The 15348-nt window shown below is 41.7% G+C and overlaps 1 protein-coding gene across 2 annotated transcripts in view; it reads right to left on the reverse strand.

Annotated features, from left to right (window-relative positions):
• Positions 1 to 9730: 9730 nt before the first annotated feature.
• Positions 9731 to 15348, reverse strand: part of TET2 (tet methylcytosine dioxygenase 2) — a 75383-nt gene continuing 69765 nt past the window's right edge. For both annotated transcript variants that reach the window (XM_049815544.1, XM_049815545.1), the window contains one exon: positions 9731 to 14476. In XM_049815544.1, the coding sequence (XP_049671501.1) occupies positions 13071 to 14476 (1406 nt within the window). In that variant the 3' untranslated portion in view covers positions 9731 to 13070. The remainder of the gene's footprint in view (positions 14477 to 15348) is intronic.

Below are 15348 nucleotides of genomic sequence, written 5' to 3' on the forward strand. Positions count from 1 at the left end.
GAGAAACTGGACTCTCAGTATATTACCTTCACTGTGTAAGCGATCCTCTTTGTCTTGGCCTGACTTCCTGCAGCATTGCAACAGGCAACTGTAAAATCCCATCCGCAGCAAGAAAGTGTTGCAATCTCTCTCCTCAGACTGTCCTTCCTCTCCTCCCCCCTCCTCTATTATGCCAGGATTATGCTGATTTTTACTGTTTCTGTTTTTTTTCCTTTAAGGAGGCAATTGAATGAGACAGACCTTTAGACCTTTCTCCTTTTTCTCTCTCTCAAGACAGTCTTTCCTCTGTCACATATGATCCATTCAGAAATATCCAGTCTGTGTCTTGCTTTGATTGGTAGCAGTTACAATATGGTGCTTCTTGTTCAATATAGCTTGTGTGCATCTTGGAGTAAAAACTGTGGTGAGCCTGGTTGGAGTTCTACAAAAATTGCTCAGTTGTTGTACGACTGGCAAATAGGCAAGGGTGAGTGCAGTTAACTTGCTTTTGTGACATTTCTTACACCTTCATGGTTATTCTGTAGTACTCTGCAGAATGGCTGCATTGTCTTGGCTTGAAGTTTCCCACAAGTCCTATATCCAGTGTAATCTTAGTGCTTTAGAACTTTATGAATTGCCTTTTGGGAAGGACCTTTGGAGAACTAAGCTGTTGTGAGGGTTTCTTGCATCTTGAAAGGGCGAGAGTTGTCAGGGCAGCACTGTCTTAAATTTTAAGTCTCACAATCTGAGCTCAGCCTTGTAAGCAAGGCTCTGAGAAAACGATGCATTTCATAAACCATCTCCTAGAATCTGTACTACTTATATCCCACATTTTGCATTGTACTGTAAACTGTTCCATGAGCAACCAAAAATTGTATAAACAAGGTCTACCTTTGTAAAACTGTAATTGGAGGAGGAAAAAAGATGTTTTGATGAGTATGTAAATAGATGTTACTGTAGTCTGATCTACAGTTAGTCTGCACTCAAATACTTGTCAATGTGGCTAACTGAGTGTTGGATGGTTAATGTGAGACATTAAAAAGAAGCTGAAGTACCTGTCTATTCCAGTAATCAGGTGGCTTTAAAAGGTTTCAAGCTGTGCACTCTGAAAACCTTGGAAGGCTCCAAGAGCTTGTAGTGTATTTGGCCACATATTTTCTATAGACTTCAAGACGTTGCTTCGTTATTTCCCTTAAACCATCCATAGTGATAAGGTGGGGGTGGGGGGAAGTGGGGGTTTGCATTCCACTTATGTGGAGTTAAAATAAAGGAAGAGAATTTAAGTATCTTCACCTCCAATTATCTTACCCCGATGGACTAGAGAGTGCATTTGAGTAGAAGATATCCTTTGCCCCAGGGCCATTTGTAATCCCCAGCAGCTCTTTAGAGAACACTGCTGATTAGTTGGGATAGCGCCCTTCTGCCTGCAGAGCTAGAAACTGGTAGGAAGTTCTTGGCTTTACATTTGGGGCAGTTCACTTGAGACAGCTTGGAAAAGTTTTGCACAATGGGCTGTTTTGTTTAGCATTTTGTGCAGTTATTAGAGGCAATACAGCATGCCTGTAATGCTGAAAACTGGTCCTTTTACATTGAACTTGCTGTCCAAGACAACTAGAAGAATCGTTGTTGAATTGTGGCACTTCTCTAGCTGAAAGTTGATTCCGACTAGTGGGTTTTGGGTTTGGTTTTTTTTTTCCCTTGCAGCTAGCCAGTACTTGATGTGGTATGATTAGAATCAGAAAAGAAATCATTTTGTATGGCTTTTTACTGGTAAAAAGCAGCCAGCAGATCTCTGGGGGGGGTATTTTTTTTTTTTTTTCCCCCAGACATGACAGCATCTTTCCCGTCTCTTGATGATGCAAATAGGATTTTATGGGTCATAATGAAATATTTTATTGATCATATTATGAAAAATCAATGAAAAAGTTGCCCTGGCTGTCAATTCTGTGCTACCTACTATGTATGCAGTGACAGGTTTGACTGCTCACTATTGTGGCTGAGAAGAGAATACCTTGGGGTGCCCAATTATAGCAGCAGTGAGAGGAAATTCAGAAGAGTAATCTTGGCTTCCTTCATTGCCTTTATGTTGGCCTCTGAACGACTGGCCCTTCCACTCCTTTCAGATTTCACAGCAGCAAGAGCACTAATGGCAACTCTGTGCAATTTTGACTTCTCACGTCCATGAGATTGAATCAATGCTTTTCCTTCCACATTTAGTAAAACAATTTTCCACGCATGCTGAGCAGCTATTCTTGTCTATACCTGCTTTGAGAAGGGCTAGATGAACTGGAAGATTTTATAGAAAGCTGTCTCTTTTATTCTGCCCCCCCCCCCCCTTTTTTTTTTTTAATAAACTGCAGACTGACAATGGAACAGTTCTCTAAAGGAGGTGTTTTTAAGGCAAAGATGAGGAAAAGCCAAGTGTTTTAATAGAGCTTACCTCATAAGGAGTGGAAGTTTAAAGCAGGAAAGAAGGTTAACATATTGAGCTCTCCCAGTTCAATGATACGTAATTCAGGTGCTGTTACCATAGTATCTGAACACTTAAATTGTTAATGTATTTATTGTTATAACATTCCCATGTGTTTTGGAGCAGACCCTTTTGTAAGGGAACTGTGACCAAGAAACCCAGTTAAGGGGCTTGGGTACCTAAAGTGGGTTCTAAGCAGAGTTTAGATGCTGAAATCCGTAACTGTAGTCTGTATATTCCCTGTTCAGCCACTGCTTACCCCTGGAGGTGATGCATCTCCCTGACATTTATGAACAGCTGGATTTTGCTTTCATACTTCCCCAGGAGTGCTCTAGAATGGGAGTCGCACGGCACAGCTCATAGGAAGTGTGACCTGACCCCAAAATGAAGTGTTCCTCTGCCTAAGTTCTGATCAAAGCAGACTCATTGCTCAGGGGAACCAAGCTCCCGACAAGCATCTCGCCTCTGTTTTGGCTGCTTTTAAAGCATAGCTGGGGAAAGAGAGTCTACTGGGGAAGGTGCTTGCCTATGAAGGGGAAGGCAGGGGTCAAGTGCTATCTCTGAGCACTGTCTTTTAATGTCCTGTTTAATATTAACATCACATCCGTAAGCAGAAATGAGAACAGGCAACAGAGCTCTCCCTTCCCATACTACAAAGTCACGCTTCCCCTTAGGCACAGTTCTCTCCCTCTGGCCCAGCAAATACATTATTATAATTTGGGTGAGTGGCAGGAGGAATATCCTTCCTCGAGGAGGGGCATGCCTTGGACCAAGGCTCTTGCACTCCCCCCTGCACTGAAGATGTGAATCTCTTCTGGCAGTCATTTAAAAATGGTGACCGTGCTTCCTAAAAGGAACCCAACTGCATTTTTTGAAAATGTTTGCATGCGTGGTAGGCAAGAGATCTCTTTCCAGCCTCTGTGGCAAGAGGTCATGCGTAACGTATAATCTCTCTTCTTGGCTGTAATTGATTGATCAGAGTTAACTGAACAAGTAAGAACTTTGTTTGCTCTTTCCCAGGAGCTGTTGGGGCTTGCTAGCAGCTGGGCCTTCCATGGATCAAATGGAGTCTGCTCACTGCTTAGTCCATGCTCTAGAGGCAAACAGGCAGACATAAATATGCAGCAAATCTCTTGTTTTTATCAGCCCAAGTATAAAACATATCCGCCCCCCCCCCCCCCCCCAAAAAAAAAAAAGAAAAAAAAAAAAGAGGGCAGTGGCTTTCCTAGAGTGATAGTCCATAAATTATGCTGTGGAGATGTACAGAGAAATCTAACAGCTATGTGTAACTGGTGACTATCAACTGGCAGCAAACTACTTTCTTAGGAAGAAGAAGAAAACAGCTGCTAATGTTCCCAGCTAGTCAAATGTCAGCTATACCTGACCATATGTATACTTAGCTGTCTAGTTGAGTAGTTCTATAGCGCCTTACTACAAATGTACTGAGAAAGCACATAGGAATACTTGTTGGATTCACGGAAACCTGTCAGGTCCTCGTCAGACTTTGTGAAGCTTCTTCTTTCCCTTGCACTTAATGTGGGGGTTTGGGGGGCTCTAAGTACGCGTATGCAAGCTGCTTGCCTGCCTTTCCCAAGAAAGCAGCTGCTGCTGTGCAGCAATAGTGGACGTGGTGGAGGAGGAGGCGGCACTGCTTTCTTCACGTAACGGGCACAGCTGCAAGAGCTCTGAAACCTTGTGGCTGCACTTGACCTGGTTTCCTTGACAAAAGCACATCTGGTTTTCAATTTGATGTAACCTGGAAACCATGCTCTGCCTGCACCGGGGCTAGGAATCTTGAGTTGCAAATCCTTCTGTAAAATGCCAGTGTCTTGCTGCTGGGAAAATTACCAAGACGGCTATCTAAAACATTCTCCATGTCCTCTTGGTAGGAGAGGCTGTGAGAGAGGCTCACCTTTGTGTTGTCACCTTAACGCGTCTGGGATTTGCACCTGGCTATTTGAGTGCTGCAGGAGCTGTCAGATGCCCTTTTCCTCCCTGTACTGCTTCGGTTCGGCTGGTATTGCCCGGCACCTCCTCACTGTGTCATTGCCTTGCTACAGATGAGTTTCCTCTGTGCTATGGTTAGATCAGCTGGTACTGGTTGCCTGGGGTTTGGGACAGGAGGAGCCCAGGGTGTCCTGGCAAGGAGTGTGTGTTGTGCCATGGCTTTGGTCCCCATCTTCCCTGGAGCAGCTGAGCTGAAGGCTAAGGGTGCCGCAGGAACCTGGGTCAGGGTGGAAATAGGCTGCTCTTGTTTGCAGCCTGTGCCAGAGACATTGGAGTGCTTTGGTGCAAATGAGCCGTCGTTTTCATCTTAAGAGCTGGAAGAATAAACGCCTGCAAACTGCAGCCCTCTGACAAAATGCCTGCTTGCTTGGGGTATGGAGAGTGTTAACAGCAGAGAGACAAACAGAGGGGATATTTGGCAGGGTTACTGATTACGAGATTGTATAAATTCTTGAAGAGCAGGCAAGCCTGAGGTTTTAAAATTCTGCCTTATACAGTCCCTTCCGGTATCCTGTCCTGCCTTAGGAAGGCTGTGCGGATGCTGCAAAGGTTCAAATACAGATCCAATATGTGGAGCCTGGATGTTTTAATCCAGGGCCTGAACTGAAGGCCTGTCATGGAAAACAAACGTGCTGGGGGTGGTGGTGGAGGAGGGAACAGCTAATAGATGTTTTCCCCTAGCTTGACATCTGTCACCTCCCCCCCACGCCAACCCTTCCTCTGTTTATAGCAAACCATTTGCTCCCATTAATTAGAACTGGATTCCTGCCATCTGACCAGCTTTGTGCCTCTACAAATGTCAACAGAGCCAGGACTACACAGGTGGGGAGAAGGGCTAGTCAGAGGAGATCTGTTGCATCTGTTTGGGGAGGGATAGATGGGGGAAAATGCCCTCCCCCCTTCTAAATCAAGGGCACGTTAGCTACAACAATAACTGAAATGCAGACTGGGAGCCCCAGGATGCCACTTTCCCTGTCCGTTTTCAGAGCAGGCTGCACTTTAAGCCGTCCCCTCCAGTTAAATCTCTTTACCAAAGTGGTCTGTATGAAGGCTTACATACAAGAAGATAATGGTGCTGTCATTTCTACAAATAATCACAACAGGAGCAGAAAAATAAGAGGAAGATGATTACGCCTGAAAATCCAATGAGGTTCCAGTTGCTAATGCGGTAGAAGCTGAAAGGAAGCTGAACCACAATCCCAGGCTGTTCCTGCCAGGCACGGGGCTGGCTTTTCTGCCACGATTTAGGAGTGTACAGCTGTGTTGCCATGACATTAGAAGGAAATGTGCTTACCCTGGGATGGTTTTCCTTGTGTAAAATACCATGAAGACGAAGTATTTAATGTGCTAGTTGAAGCAAATCCTGAGTGGGAGAAATGGGTTAACCTTGATTAGCTTGGCTGGATTGTAAAAGAAAAAAACCTGCAAACCCTCTCGTGGCCTCCTCCAGCAGCGAGTGCTGTGTTTCTGCTGGGATTATGAATCAAGATAGTGGCACTGTTTTTAGACTGAGGATTAAACCCCATCTTAAAAGAAAGTGGAACAGCAGGCTCCCTCCCCCCACTCCTTCGTACGATGATTTGAAGTATTTTTTTATTGTGACATGGGAAGGAGGGGGATGATGTGATGTGCCTGTGTGTACTTCAGAGTATTTTAAGCCTTTTATAGCCTGTAAGATGGTGCTCTGAATCTGTTTAGGCAAGGAGGACCTGACTGTCAAGGTTGTGAGTACACAAACCACTGGACTAATGGCAAAATGGTGTGGGGGAGAAGGAGCGGTGCCTTGTTCCTGCATCTGAAAGAAACGGGTGCAGGCTCCAAACCTGGAAGGAAGGCGACCCTTTGAAGTCAAGAATGAGGAAATTTCTAAACTGAAAGGTCTTGGGTATGTTTTTATACCATGTTGTAGGACGGATGTAATTCCCTTCCCCGTGACCTGGCATCTCGGGATACCTCCCTTGTGTTCGCCTCCGTGGACAGGGGCCACTGGCACCCTGCTCTGCTGCAGGGTGGCTACAGCGAGCGTGGTGTTCATCTGGGGCTCAAGTGCCTCATGGCGCAACGTGCAAGTCAAGTCCACAGCCTCAAGCCCCAGTTTTCTCTGTTGATCGGAAAGAGTAGAAGGGACAGCAGTAGATCTTTAACAGACCTTTTTCTTTCTCACTTTCTTACCCCAGTGCAAGGTCTTTCTTCCCTCTAAACAGGAGGATTTTTTTTTTTTCTTTAAATCAGCAACACTTTCTGTGCCAACTTCGTGTGTATCAGTGATTCCTTTTGCTGGTTGGAGGCGAGGCAAGTAAAACATGGAACTGACTGACTTATTTGTAAGTTCTGCAGGAATCGCTCCTAGTACAGTATTTGCCCTAGTTAAACTAACCTAGGGAATCATTTACAGGTCAAAGTAAAGGGACCCGCTTAATAAGTAAACTTTGGTGAAAACCAAAATGTCTCACACAGAGTGATAGAGGGAGTGCTGTCATTGTAGCTCATGGGGTGGTGGGGTAAAATTGTCAGTCCTCTGAGACAAAATGGTAATTTACTGAGTGCCTCAAAATTATTAGTTGTGTCTGCATTAGGTAGACATAGTTGAGTGTAACAGAAACTTGACAGATGCCTGTTTTTCAGAATGAAAAAATGTTACTGTGTCAGTTAAATAGCAGAGTATTAATTTATTGCCGAGATGGTGATATCTACCAATTCTAATCTCAGTGCTGCTGGACTATCAGCAAGCTTCAGTGAGTTCTGCGTGATGCTTGTCAAGCAAGTGTAGAAGTAACGGAGAGCCCTGCCTTGCAGCTCTGCTGGTAGGCATGGTGCTGCGCTCTTCTGAACAGCCTATGGGCAAGAGAATGTGCATTTCTATAAGCTCTGTTTTGCAGGTAGGTGTAAACCACAGCATTCACATTTAAATCCAAGGTCTTGTTACCCTGCTTAGAGTTTTACTTGCGTGAAGAGATTTGATGTTTTTAAAATATTTCCTAATTTGTATTTGAAAGCAGTGGTGAAAATGCGCCTATGGAGAAACCACCATTACCCGCCACTTCTTAATCCCTGCCTTCTTCTGTCAGGTGCTTTACTTCTCCAAAAGCAATCCTTTGAAGTATTTTTGCCTTTTCCCCACTCTTCCATGCTCCATACTTTTCTGTATCTTTGAGCATATCACCTGTTGCTCTTAAACTTTTCCTGGGATTTGTTCACCCTGGCTCAGGTTGTCATCACAGGCTTTTCAGTCATTCCCATTAAAAAAGCTGTATTGTCCTTTGTGTGAGATGCCAAAAGGTAGAAAATGATAGCACAGATGGGTAAAAGAAGAGGAAAGGCAAGACAGAAGCTACCTCGGGGAGCTGGATGCTCAGCAGGGCCCCCCCCCCCCCCCCCAGTTGTAACTAATTTATCAGGGCGAGCAGCCTGCGGTTTGGGTGGTGATGGTGCGTGGTGCCTAGGTCACAGCCACCTGAGGCACACGAGCGAACTGCCCTTGTCTCGGGGAGAGCCCGTGTTTGTGGGAGAAGTGCTGTTGGCAGGTACGGTTTGACTTCCCAGTGGCCTCGGCTGGGAGCACGTTGTGCCGATGTTAGCAGTGCCTCTGAAGTGAGATCTGTCGAAGTGCGCTGAAGAGAGAGCCGCTTATGTTGAAAGGTGGCTGGTGGGAATGTTCATTAATGGCAGGATTTTTTTTCTGGGAAAGGCTAAAGGGGCGATAGACCTTTGTTAAAGTGAGTGCATCTGTCAGTTCCAGCTGTCTAATGCATTAAAGTGCACCTGTGCACAGAAAAGAGCAACACTTGGCTGCTGCAGTGTGCTAGCCTGCCTCAAGACATTCCCATCTGGGAATATGCTGAGAACCAGGGGTGAACGTTACAGATTTTTTGAGTTTTAAATCACTGCTTCCCCAAGACACTTAGCTATATGAATGTACGGAGTAGGGGGGCTTTCCCAAGGTGCATGGCATTGATGGATGGGGTAACCAGGGCTGACAAGAAACTCCGGGTCTTAAAAAAGAAAGCTTGAAAAGCTTTCATGTACAATTGTTGCGGAAACATTTTGCAGCTGCGGAGAGAGAGCAATTTCTGTCTCTTCCCAAAGAAGAGAATATTTCAGGATTCAGTCCTGATATCCCTTGGAGGTGAAAGCAGGGGCCATGAAAACAAGCTTTTTTTCTGGTGTCTGCAAGAATGTATGTCCTGGTATTGATTCAGACATTTTCTTAGTGCTTCTGCTTTTCTCTAGATTACATGTGATTTAGATTATACATGAGGTTTTAGGCTTTTATAATCTTGTTTTTTCTTAATCATAGAATCATTTAGGTTGGAAAAGACTTTTAAGGTCATCAGGTCCAACCGTAAACATAACACTGTCAAGTCCACCACTGAACCATGTCACTAAGTGCCACATCTACACATCTTCAAAATAGCTCCAGGGATGGTGACTCGACCACTTCCCTGGGCAGCCTGTTCCACCGCTTGACAACCCTTTCAGTGAAGAAATTTTTCCTGATATCCAATCTAAGCCTTCTCTGGCGCAATAATACTATCTGTTGGAGCTTCCCACCATTTGGGAGTAATTTGAAATCAACTAAAAAATGGATAAACAGGTAGAGATAAATACCCCAAACAAACCAATGAACCCCTAGAGTGCCCCTTGTCCTGCCTCTGCCAGGTGTGGATTTGTGGCTGTTACTCGAGCAGTGAGGAAATTCCAACACTGAATATGCCATGTTTATCTGTGTCCATAAACACCAGTAGAAAACCAGCCATGATGCTCTGCACCCTCTTCCTGCCCATAAAACTGCCTCCCTCCTTCACTGTAAACATGGCTTTTATTGAGCAGTAGCCTGGGCTAGGTAGCTAGTGTCCCAACCCTTTAGAGGCAAGAGTGAAAGCAGAGCTAGGAATATATGTGATGTCTAGGTCTCCTGTTTTGAAGTCCCTAGTGATGCACTTCATTCGAGCATGATGCTTGAGTCACGGAAGACGGAGGTGGGCTAAACCTGTGTGGGTGTGTGGGCCTGCTTCATTGAAAAGTTTGGGTTCTCCTGGTATGTCAGTCCATGCGTATTTCAGCAGCTTAGAAATTCAATGCAACTTCCTCTGTTTCTCATAACACAGGTTTGGATTTAAGTTCCTCAGGCTAGCAGTTTCCCTGGCCCTGTAACAGTTGTCTGGTTCCCCTGAGGCTCTTGACCTGTGGCTGGTACCACGGGACACGTTTCACTGTGCTGGCTTTGTTGTTAGTGACAGAGAAAGACAAGTTTCTGCCAAGACAGACTTAGAGTGCATTAAATAAATATAAATTTTATTAAAAACACCCACATCTCAGCGTTATCAGGAATGATATAATAATAAACAGCTTTCAAATAACCTGCATTACATTACAATACTTACAGTATTTATAACCATCCTCGGATTCTTTTTATAGACATACCAAACATTTCATGAAAATGAATGAAACTAAAGTTAAAAAAAAAAAAAAATGTAGAACATAAGCATAGAAAATGCACACAGAAGTTCATTACCTTAGTGTCAAACTGCTAAAGTTTCCTACACAAGTTAACCACTAGCTTTAGAAGTGAACTTTATACCACTGTGCGTCAATCAAGATGAAAAATTCATTCAAGTAAAGTTGACACCACTCAGAAGCATCTTCAAGTATGGCTATAGTCAACCTGATAATCCTATACAAGCAATTTTATGTCTGCTTTGTCATTCTTCCAACTGAGGCAGGGTTCTGTACACCAAAAATTACAGTTTGGGTATTTACAATACAAAACTGATTCACCAACTAAGCTTCCTGCTCCTGCTGCCAGCAGTTTGGCAAATGACGGTGCACGGCATTTTAACCAAACATCTACTATGGATTACATGAATAATATAGGACTTAAAAAAAAAAAAATCACCAAAAGATGAAGATTTATAATGATTTAATTAATCTGACATATAACCATAATTTTTTTTTTTAAAGGCGAAACTTTTGTTTCAATGCAGTGGGTAAAGTCACAGACTGAGAATTAAAAAACAAAATTGCCATAATAAATATTTGACCATTAAACCCAAAGGCCTCCTTTGATTTTCTCAAGTTAGGTTGTGATTCTGTTAGATAAAATTTCTTCCGACCAAACTTAATCTTACAGTATATTGCACAAGATATATCTGGGACATGGAGGTTTGCATGTTTAGGGAAGCCCTTGTACAGACTGTACCTTTCTATATTTTATTTTATTCATTACAGTATCCAAGAAGCCTTGTTTAGAGAGTGACTTGAACAACTCTAGCAAACAGTCACTTGCCAAACCCCTGCCTTACATTTTTCCCTTTAATCAGCTCAGTGCATTCTACTTTCTTTTTGTTTATTCGTTTGAAACAGGCAAAACATTCTAAATCTCTTAAACACTTTCATTACAATAAAAAGAGCTAACAAATTTACAAAATTAGTTTTAGTTACATCAATACATGTACAAGAAAAATTAGAGAAGGGATTCAAAAGAAAAGCATTAAATCCCTGAAAAAAAAAAAAAAAACCAAAACAAAACAAAAAACCCAAGAATAATATATTTAACCTACAACAGCTTTACATACACACAGGTGACACGTTGGCATAGGAGAACATGAGCTGAAATATCCCTGAATTTTTAGAACCAAAAAAAAAAAAAAAGTTGAAGTTCAAGTTATACTTGCTAAAATGTCAAGTATTGAGAGTTTTTTTTTTGTTTTGTTTTTTTTTTTTGTTTATTTTTTTCAAAGGCTATTGGGGGAAAAAGATGGTATACAATATATAAACTTTCACACTCAGTTCAATATCCTATTGCCAAACTAGTGTTGAGGTATATGACAAGTAGGAACATCACTCAAACCTTTTAATGTATTTTTAGCTCACATTATGATATATTTGTAGCAGGCTGAGTAGCACCATGATGTGAATTCAGCTCAAAACCCAAATATATATAGATTTAATATTTTTACAGTACTAAAATACTAAAGCATTGCGTTTAAAAAAAGTTTTGTTTACAATTTAATTTACTATACAACTCTCCTGCTTTTTTTTTTTAATAGAAATTAATGATTTAAAACCACCACAGCAAGCCAGCTGCCTATTTTTTTTTTTCTATTTAATCAACGGAATCACACAGAACTAACCCTGTTTCATTCATCTTGTGTAGGCATCGGTCTGCTCAATCTTCCTGGAAAAGAGGACACTTGCACCGAGAAATGACTTACACCACAATGTACATAATTATCAACACAAAAGCAATCTGCCATTCAATGTTTGAAGAGCATACAGATCTTTAAAAACAGCAGAAGCCCAAGCTAACTAGTTGTAGTCTGTCGCATGCTGCTAATTATTACCTGTGGTTAATATAAAATTCTTTCCTTAAAACTGTACATATTTGAGCAATGAACTTGTCATAATAATTGTAGAAAACAGTTTACAGTATAGCTGTGTGAGATGAGCACCAGAAAAACATGTGTTTTGTGTACTAAAGTATTCCCTTATATCCAGTAAGTCCCATTATTACCATAACTGACTGTATTAAAAATGGATATGTAGCCCACTAGCAGATGCATGGCTAAAACAAAAGTATTTAAAAGCTTTTTTAGTTTAAAAAAATTATCTTTGCATTTTAAAATCAAAGTAAACTCTTTTTTTTTTTTTAATGTCTTAGTACCTTAGCATTGTTCAAGTTGCCAAGCTTAGGTAGACAAAGTGCTTTTGAAACACTATTTAAAAAAAAATATCTCTCTATATATTTTATTGTCCTTTTCTAGGACTTGACTGGATGAGCAAAATCCAGAGGTCTTTGTAATTCCCATATGTTAAAAAGTAAGCTTATTTTAACACCAGGTAAATTCAATACATACATGAATGAAAAGGTCCTCCCTGTTGTTGAAGAACACTTGACTACATCATTGACATTTTGTTATAAAGGCATTAACTGTTCGACTGTTAAAATAAAGACACCATTCTCTTAGATAGCACCATGGTTTTAGAATATCCAAACAAATTCAGTGTTTTGCTGTCTATTCATTATGTTTTATACTTATCTACTTTGTTAAATAAAATCAATAGACTAATAAGATTACAGTAAAAACTGCATGTTAAAAAGCCATAATTCCAGTATTTCAGTACATCATAGATTCAGCACCAGATGTTATTTTAAGATTCCTGCAGTTGTAATACTACAGTATTATTTTTTAGGGTTTTTTTTTTTTTTTTGCTCCTGTTCCATGACTATGCAAACTTGATGACATTAAAAGTGGCCACAGATGTGCAAAACTGTAAGAAAAAAAAAAAATCCATTTGCAGATTATCTCTTTCAGTAATAGAGCCAGTGTTTTCAAATGTAAATTGTGAAACGCTTCTTTGTTTTGTTTTTGTTTTTGCATAGGATGCTTTGGTCTTGTTTCCTACGTGCCATCTGTGACCACTTAAAAATCAGTGGAAAATAAGTGCGCTAGTGAGATTACCTCTTTTTGCTGGTGTGCTGAGGTTTTTTTCCACTGATGAATTTCCTAAAAACACTGTTTCTTCTCCACCCTTGCCTTCCCCAAAACCTAAAGAAGAACTACCCTACTGACAAGGTGTTTTTTCAAATGAGGTAACCAACAAAGATGTGAAGTTAGATATATCGGTTGTAAGGCCCTGTAACCCGTGTAAAGGCATATGGAGATGTAGTTACTGTGGAGTCTGTGGTGACCGACAGTGTCCTTTGTGCAAGAGACTTGATGAAGCGCACGTACGTTGGCTCAGAGGGTTCGTGTGGCTCAGCAGGCTCCCGCTTCGCTTTTTTGCCATAAGATTTCTGAGGCACATAGTCTGGACCGTACTTTTCACATTCCTCTTCTTTCTCTCTTGCCTTCTCAGCCATCTTTGCCTCCCACAGAGCCAGACCATGTTTTGGCTCATTCATACTCTTGTGCTGGTAAAAGACAAGGGATATTCTGGTGGGATGGTTCCTGTTGGGATTTTTTAAGGGAGTCGTTGCGTGGAGCTCACGTTTTGCGCACTCTATGAGAATTGACCCATGAGATGGAGCAACTGCCACTCCTCCAATTTCGGGATCCAGAAAGCTCTGCTCACTATCTGACCAGACTTCATCGGGATCCTCTGCTTTTTCTGGATTCAGCGCATCAGTTTTATCTAAACCACCCTGGGGAGTAGTCCTATCATGGTTTTGACCTGGAAGCATGTTAGACAAACCATTAACTGCATGTGAAATCATTTCACTATCCTTATTTTGGAGATGCAATGAATTAGGAGGACCACTAAACATACTCGGAGCAGAATGGTAGTCGTGTGCTAAATGTGGAGGGGGTTGCATGTGATGATGTTCACTGTTTTTACTCATGGAGGCATAATCCATGCTCGGATTACTCAGATTAGATTTTAACCTTGAGGCAACCTCCATAAAATGGCCATCAGCCTCATGGGTGGAGTAAGAGGAAAAAGACCCTACGTGGTGTACATTTGGTCTAATGGTGCAATTACTGAAGGAGTCTACCTGCATATTTTGGTTTCCATAATTCAAGTACTTGGGACCAAAACTCTGGCTATTCCCAAACCTATGCTGGTATAATGTTTGAATGGGTGGTAGACTTAGTTTAGACATATGGTCTTGGCTCTGGCAACTATACAAGTCCATGTGCTGATGCTGGGAAGGGTAAGAGCCCAAGTAAGAGGAGCAGTTGTCCATAGGTATGTTTCCATTGCATTGGTAGGGTGGATATTGGTTATTTTGACTTAATGATCCTGAATAAGGGTTCATGGGACTGGAAGAATTCAAATAAGACCCCACAGGCTGTGATGAGGTTGTATAGAGGTTCATGGGACTGGACCCTCCATAGGGATCTGAAGTGTATGAAGAGCTTGGATAAGCATTGGCTGGATTAGGCAACCTTACATAGAGATTTGCAGAACCTGAACCCGAGTAAGAGTTAATAGGATTTGACTGAGCGTTGTTAGGGAGAGTGCGCTGTGGATGTTGCTGCTGATGTTGTGTGGCTGGTCCTGAAAGACGTAAAAGATCTGTAGATGTGAAAATAAAAAAAAACATACAACAAACAAGCTTTTTTTTTAAAAGAAAAAAGCAACAAACTACATACTTTATAGACTTTTCATGATACACTTTTCTTAGCAATTTCATAGATATGTATCATATGATATGTTAACAGAGGCTCCCTTTCTCATATCTCAAATACCATCCTTTAAGAAGCTGAATAAATACTAAGGCTACTCATCCTTTTTGGCATGCAGCCAGTGAGATCAGATGCTAGTGGCAATGGGGAAAAAGAGGACAGTGCAATCTGTTCAGTCACATGCACAAAATCCAAAGAGTTGAATCATCATTTAAGTAGCCCATGAAACGGAGCATCAAAGTGCTCCCAAACAGCCGTGCGCAAGGTTACCTTCTTCTCCCCAAGAATAAATAATTCTTCTCATCTATATTAATATGACTGTCTCAAAAAAATATCCCTAGCTTTATGTAAAAAACTAACGGTGACGTTCACTGAGAGAACAGTTCAGTAACAAGTGAGATTAACTGAGCAAAAACATTATTCATTAAAGTGAAATGGCATCATTTAATGGTTACAACCCTAGCCTGGGTCATGGGACAGCTGACTTCTATTCATAGGTATTTCAGTGACCTTCTGAGTGGCCTTGGACATATTGCTTTTTTCCTCTCTGAGAAAGTTGCTGTAACAATAAAATAGTCATGATGAACTGCTTTGCTCAGGACTCTCAAATCTACTGATGAAGATTGCCAGGGATTGTTAAGTGGATTTTTAAACTCATACTCCACCATGGAAAAACCTGCTCTGCTTTTGGTCTTGAAGCAGAGAGTATAAATAGTGGTAAAGAGGTTAGGCTTGAATCCCCTCAAATTAGGAGGTTCTCTG

This window comes from Accipiter gentilis, chromosome 12 (assembly GCF_929443795.1).
Source record: "Accipiter gentilis chromosome 12, bAccGen1.1, whole genome shotgun sequence".
Taxonomy (NCBI): domain Eukaryota; kingdom Metazoa; phylum Chordata; class Aves; order Accipitriformes; family Accipitridae; genus Astur; species Astur gentilis.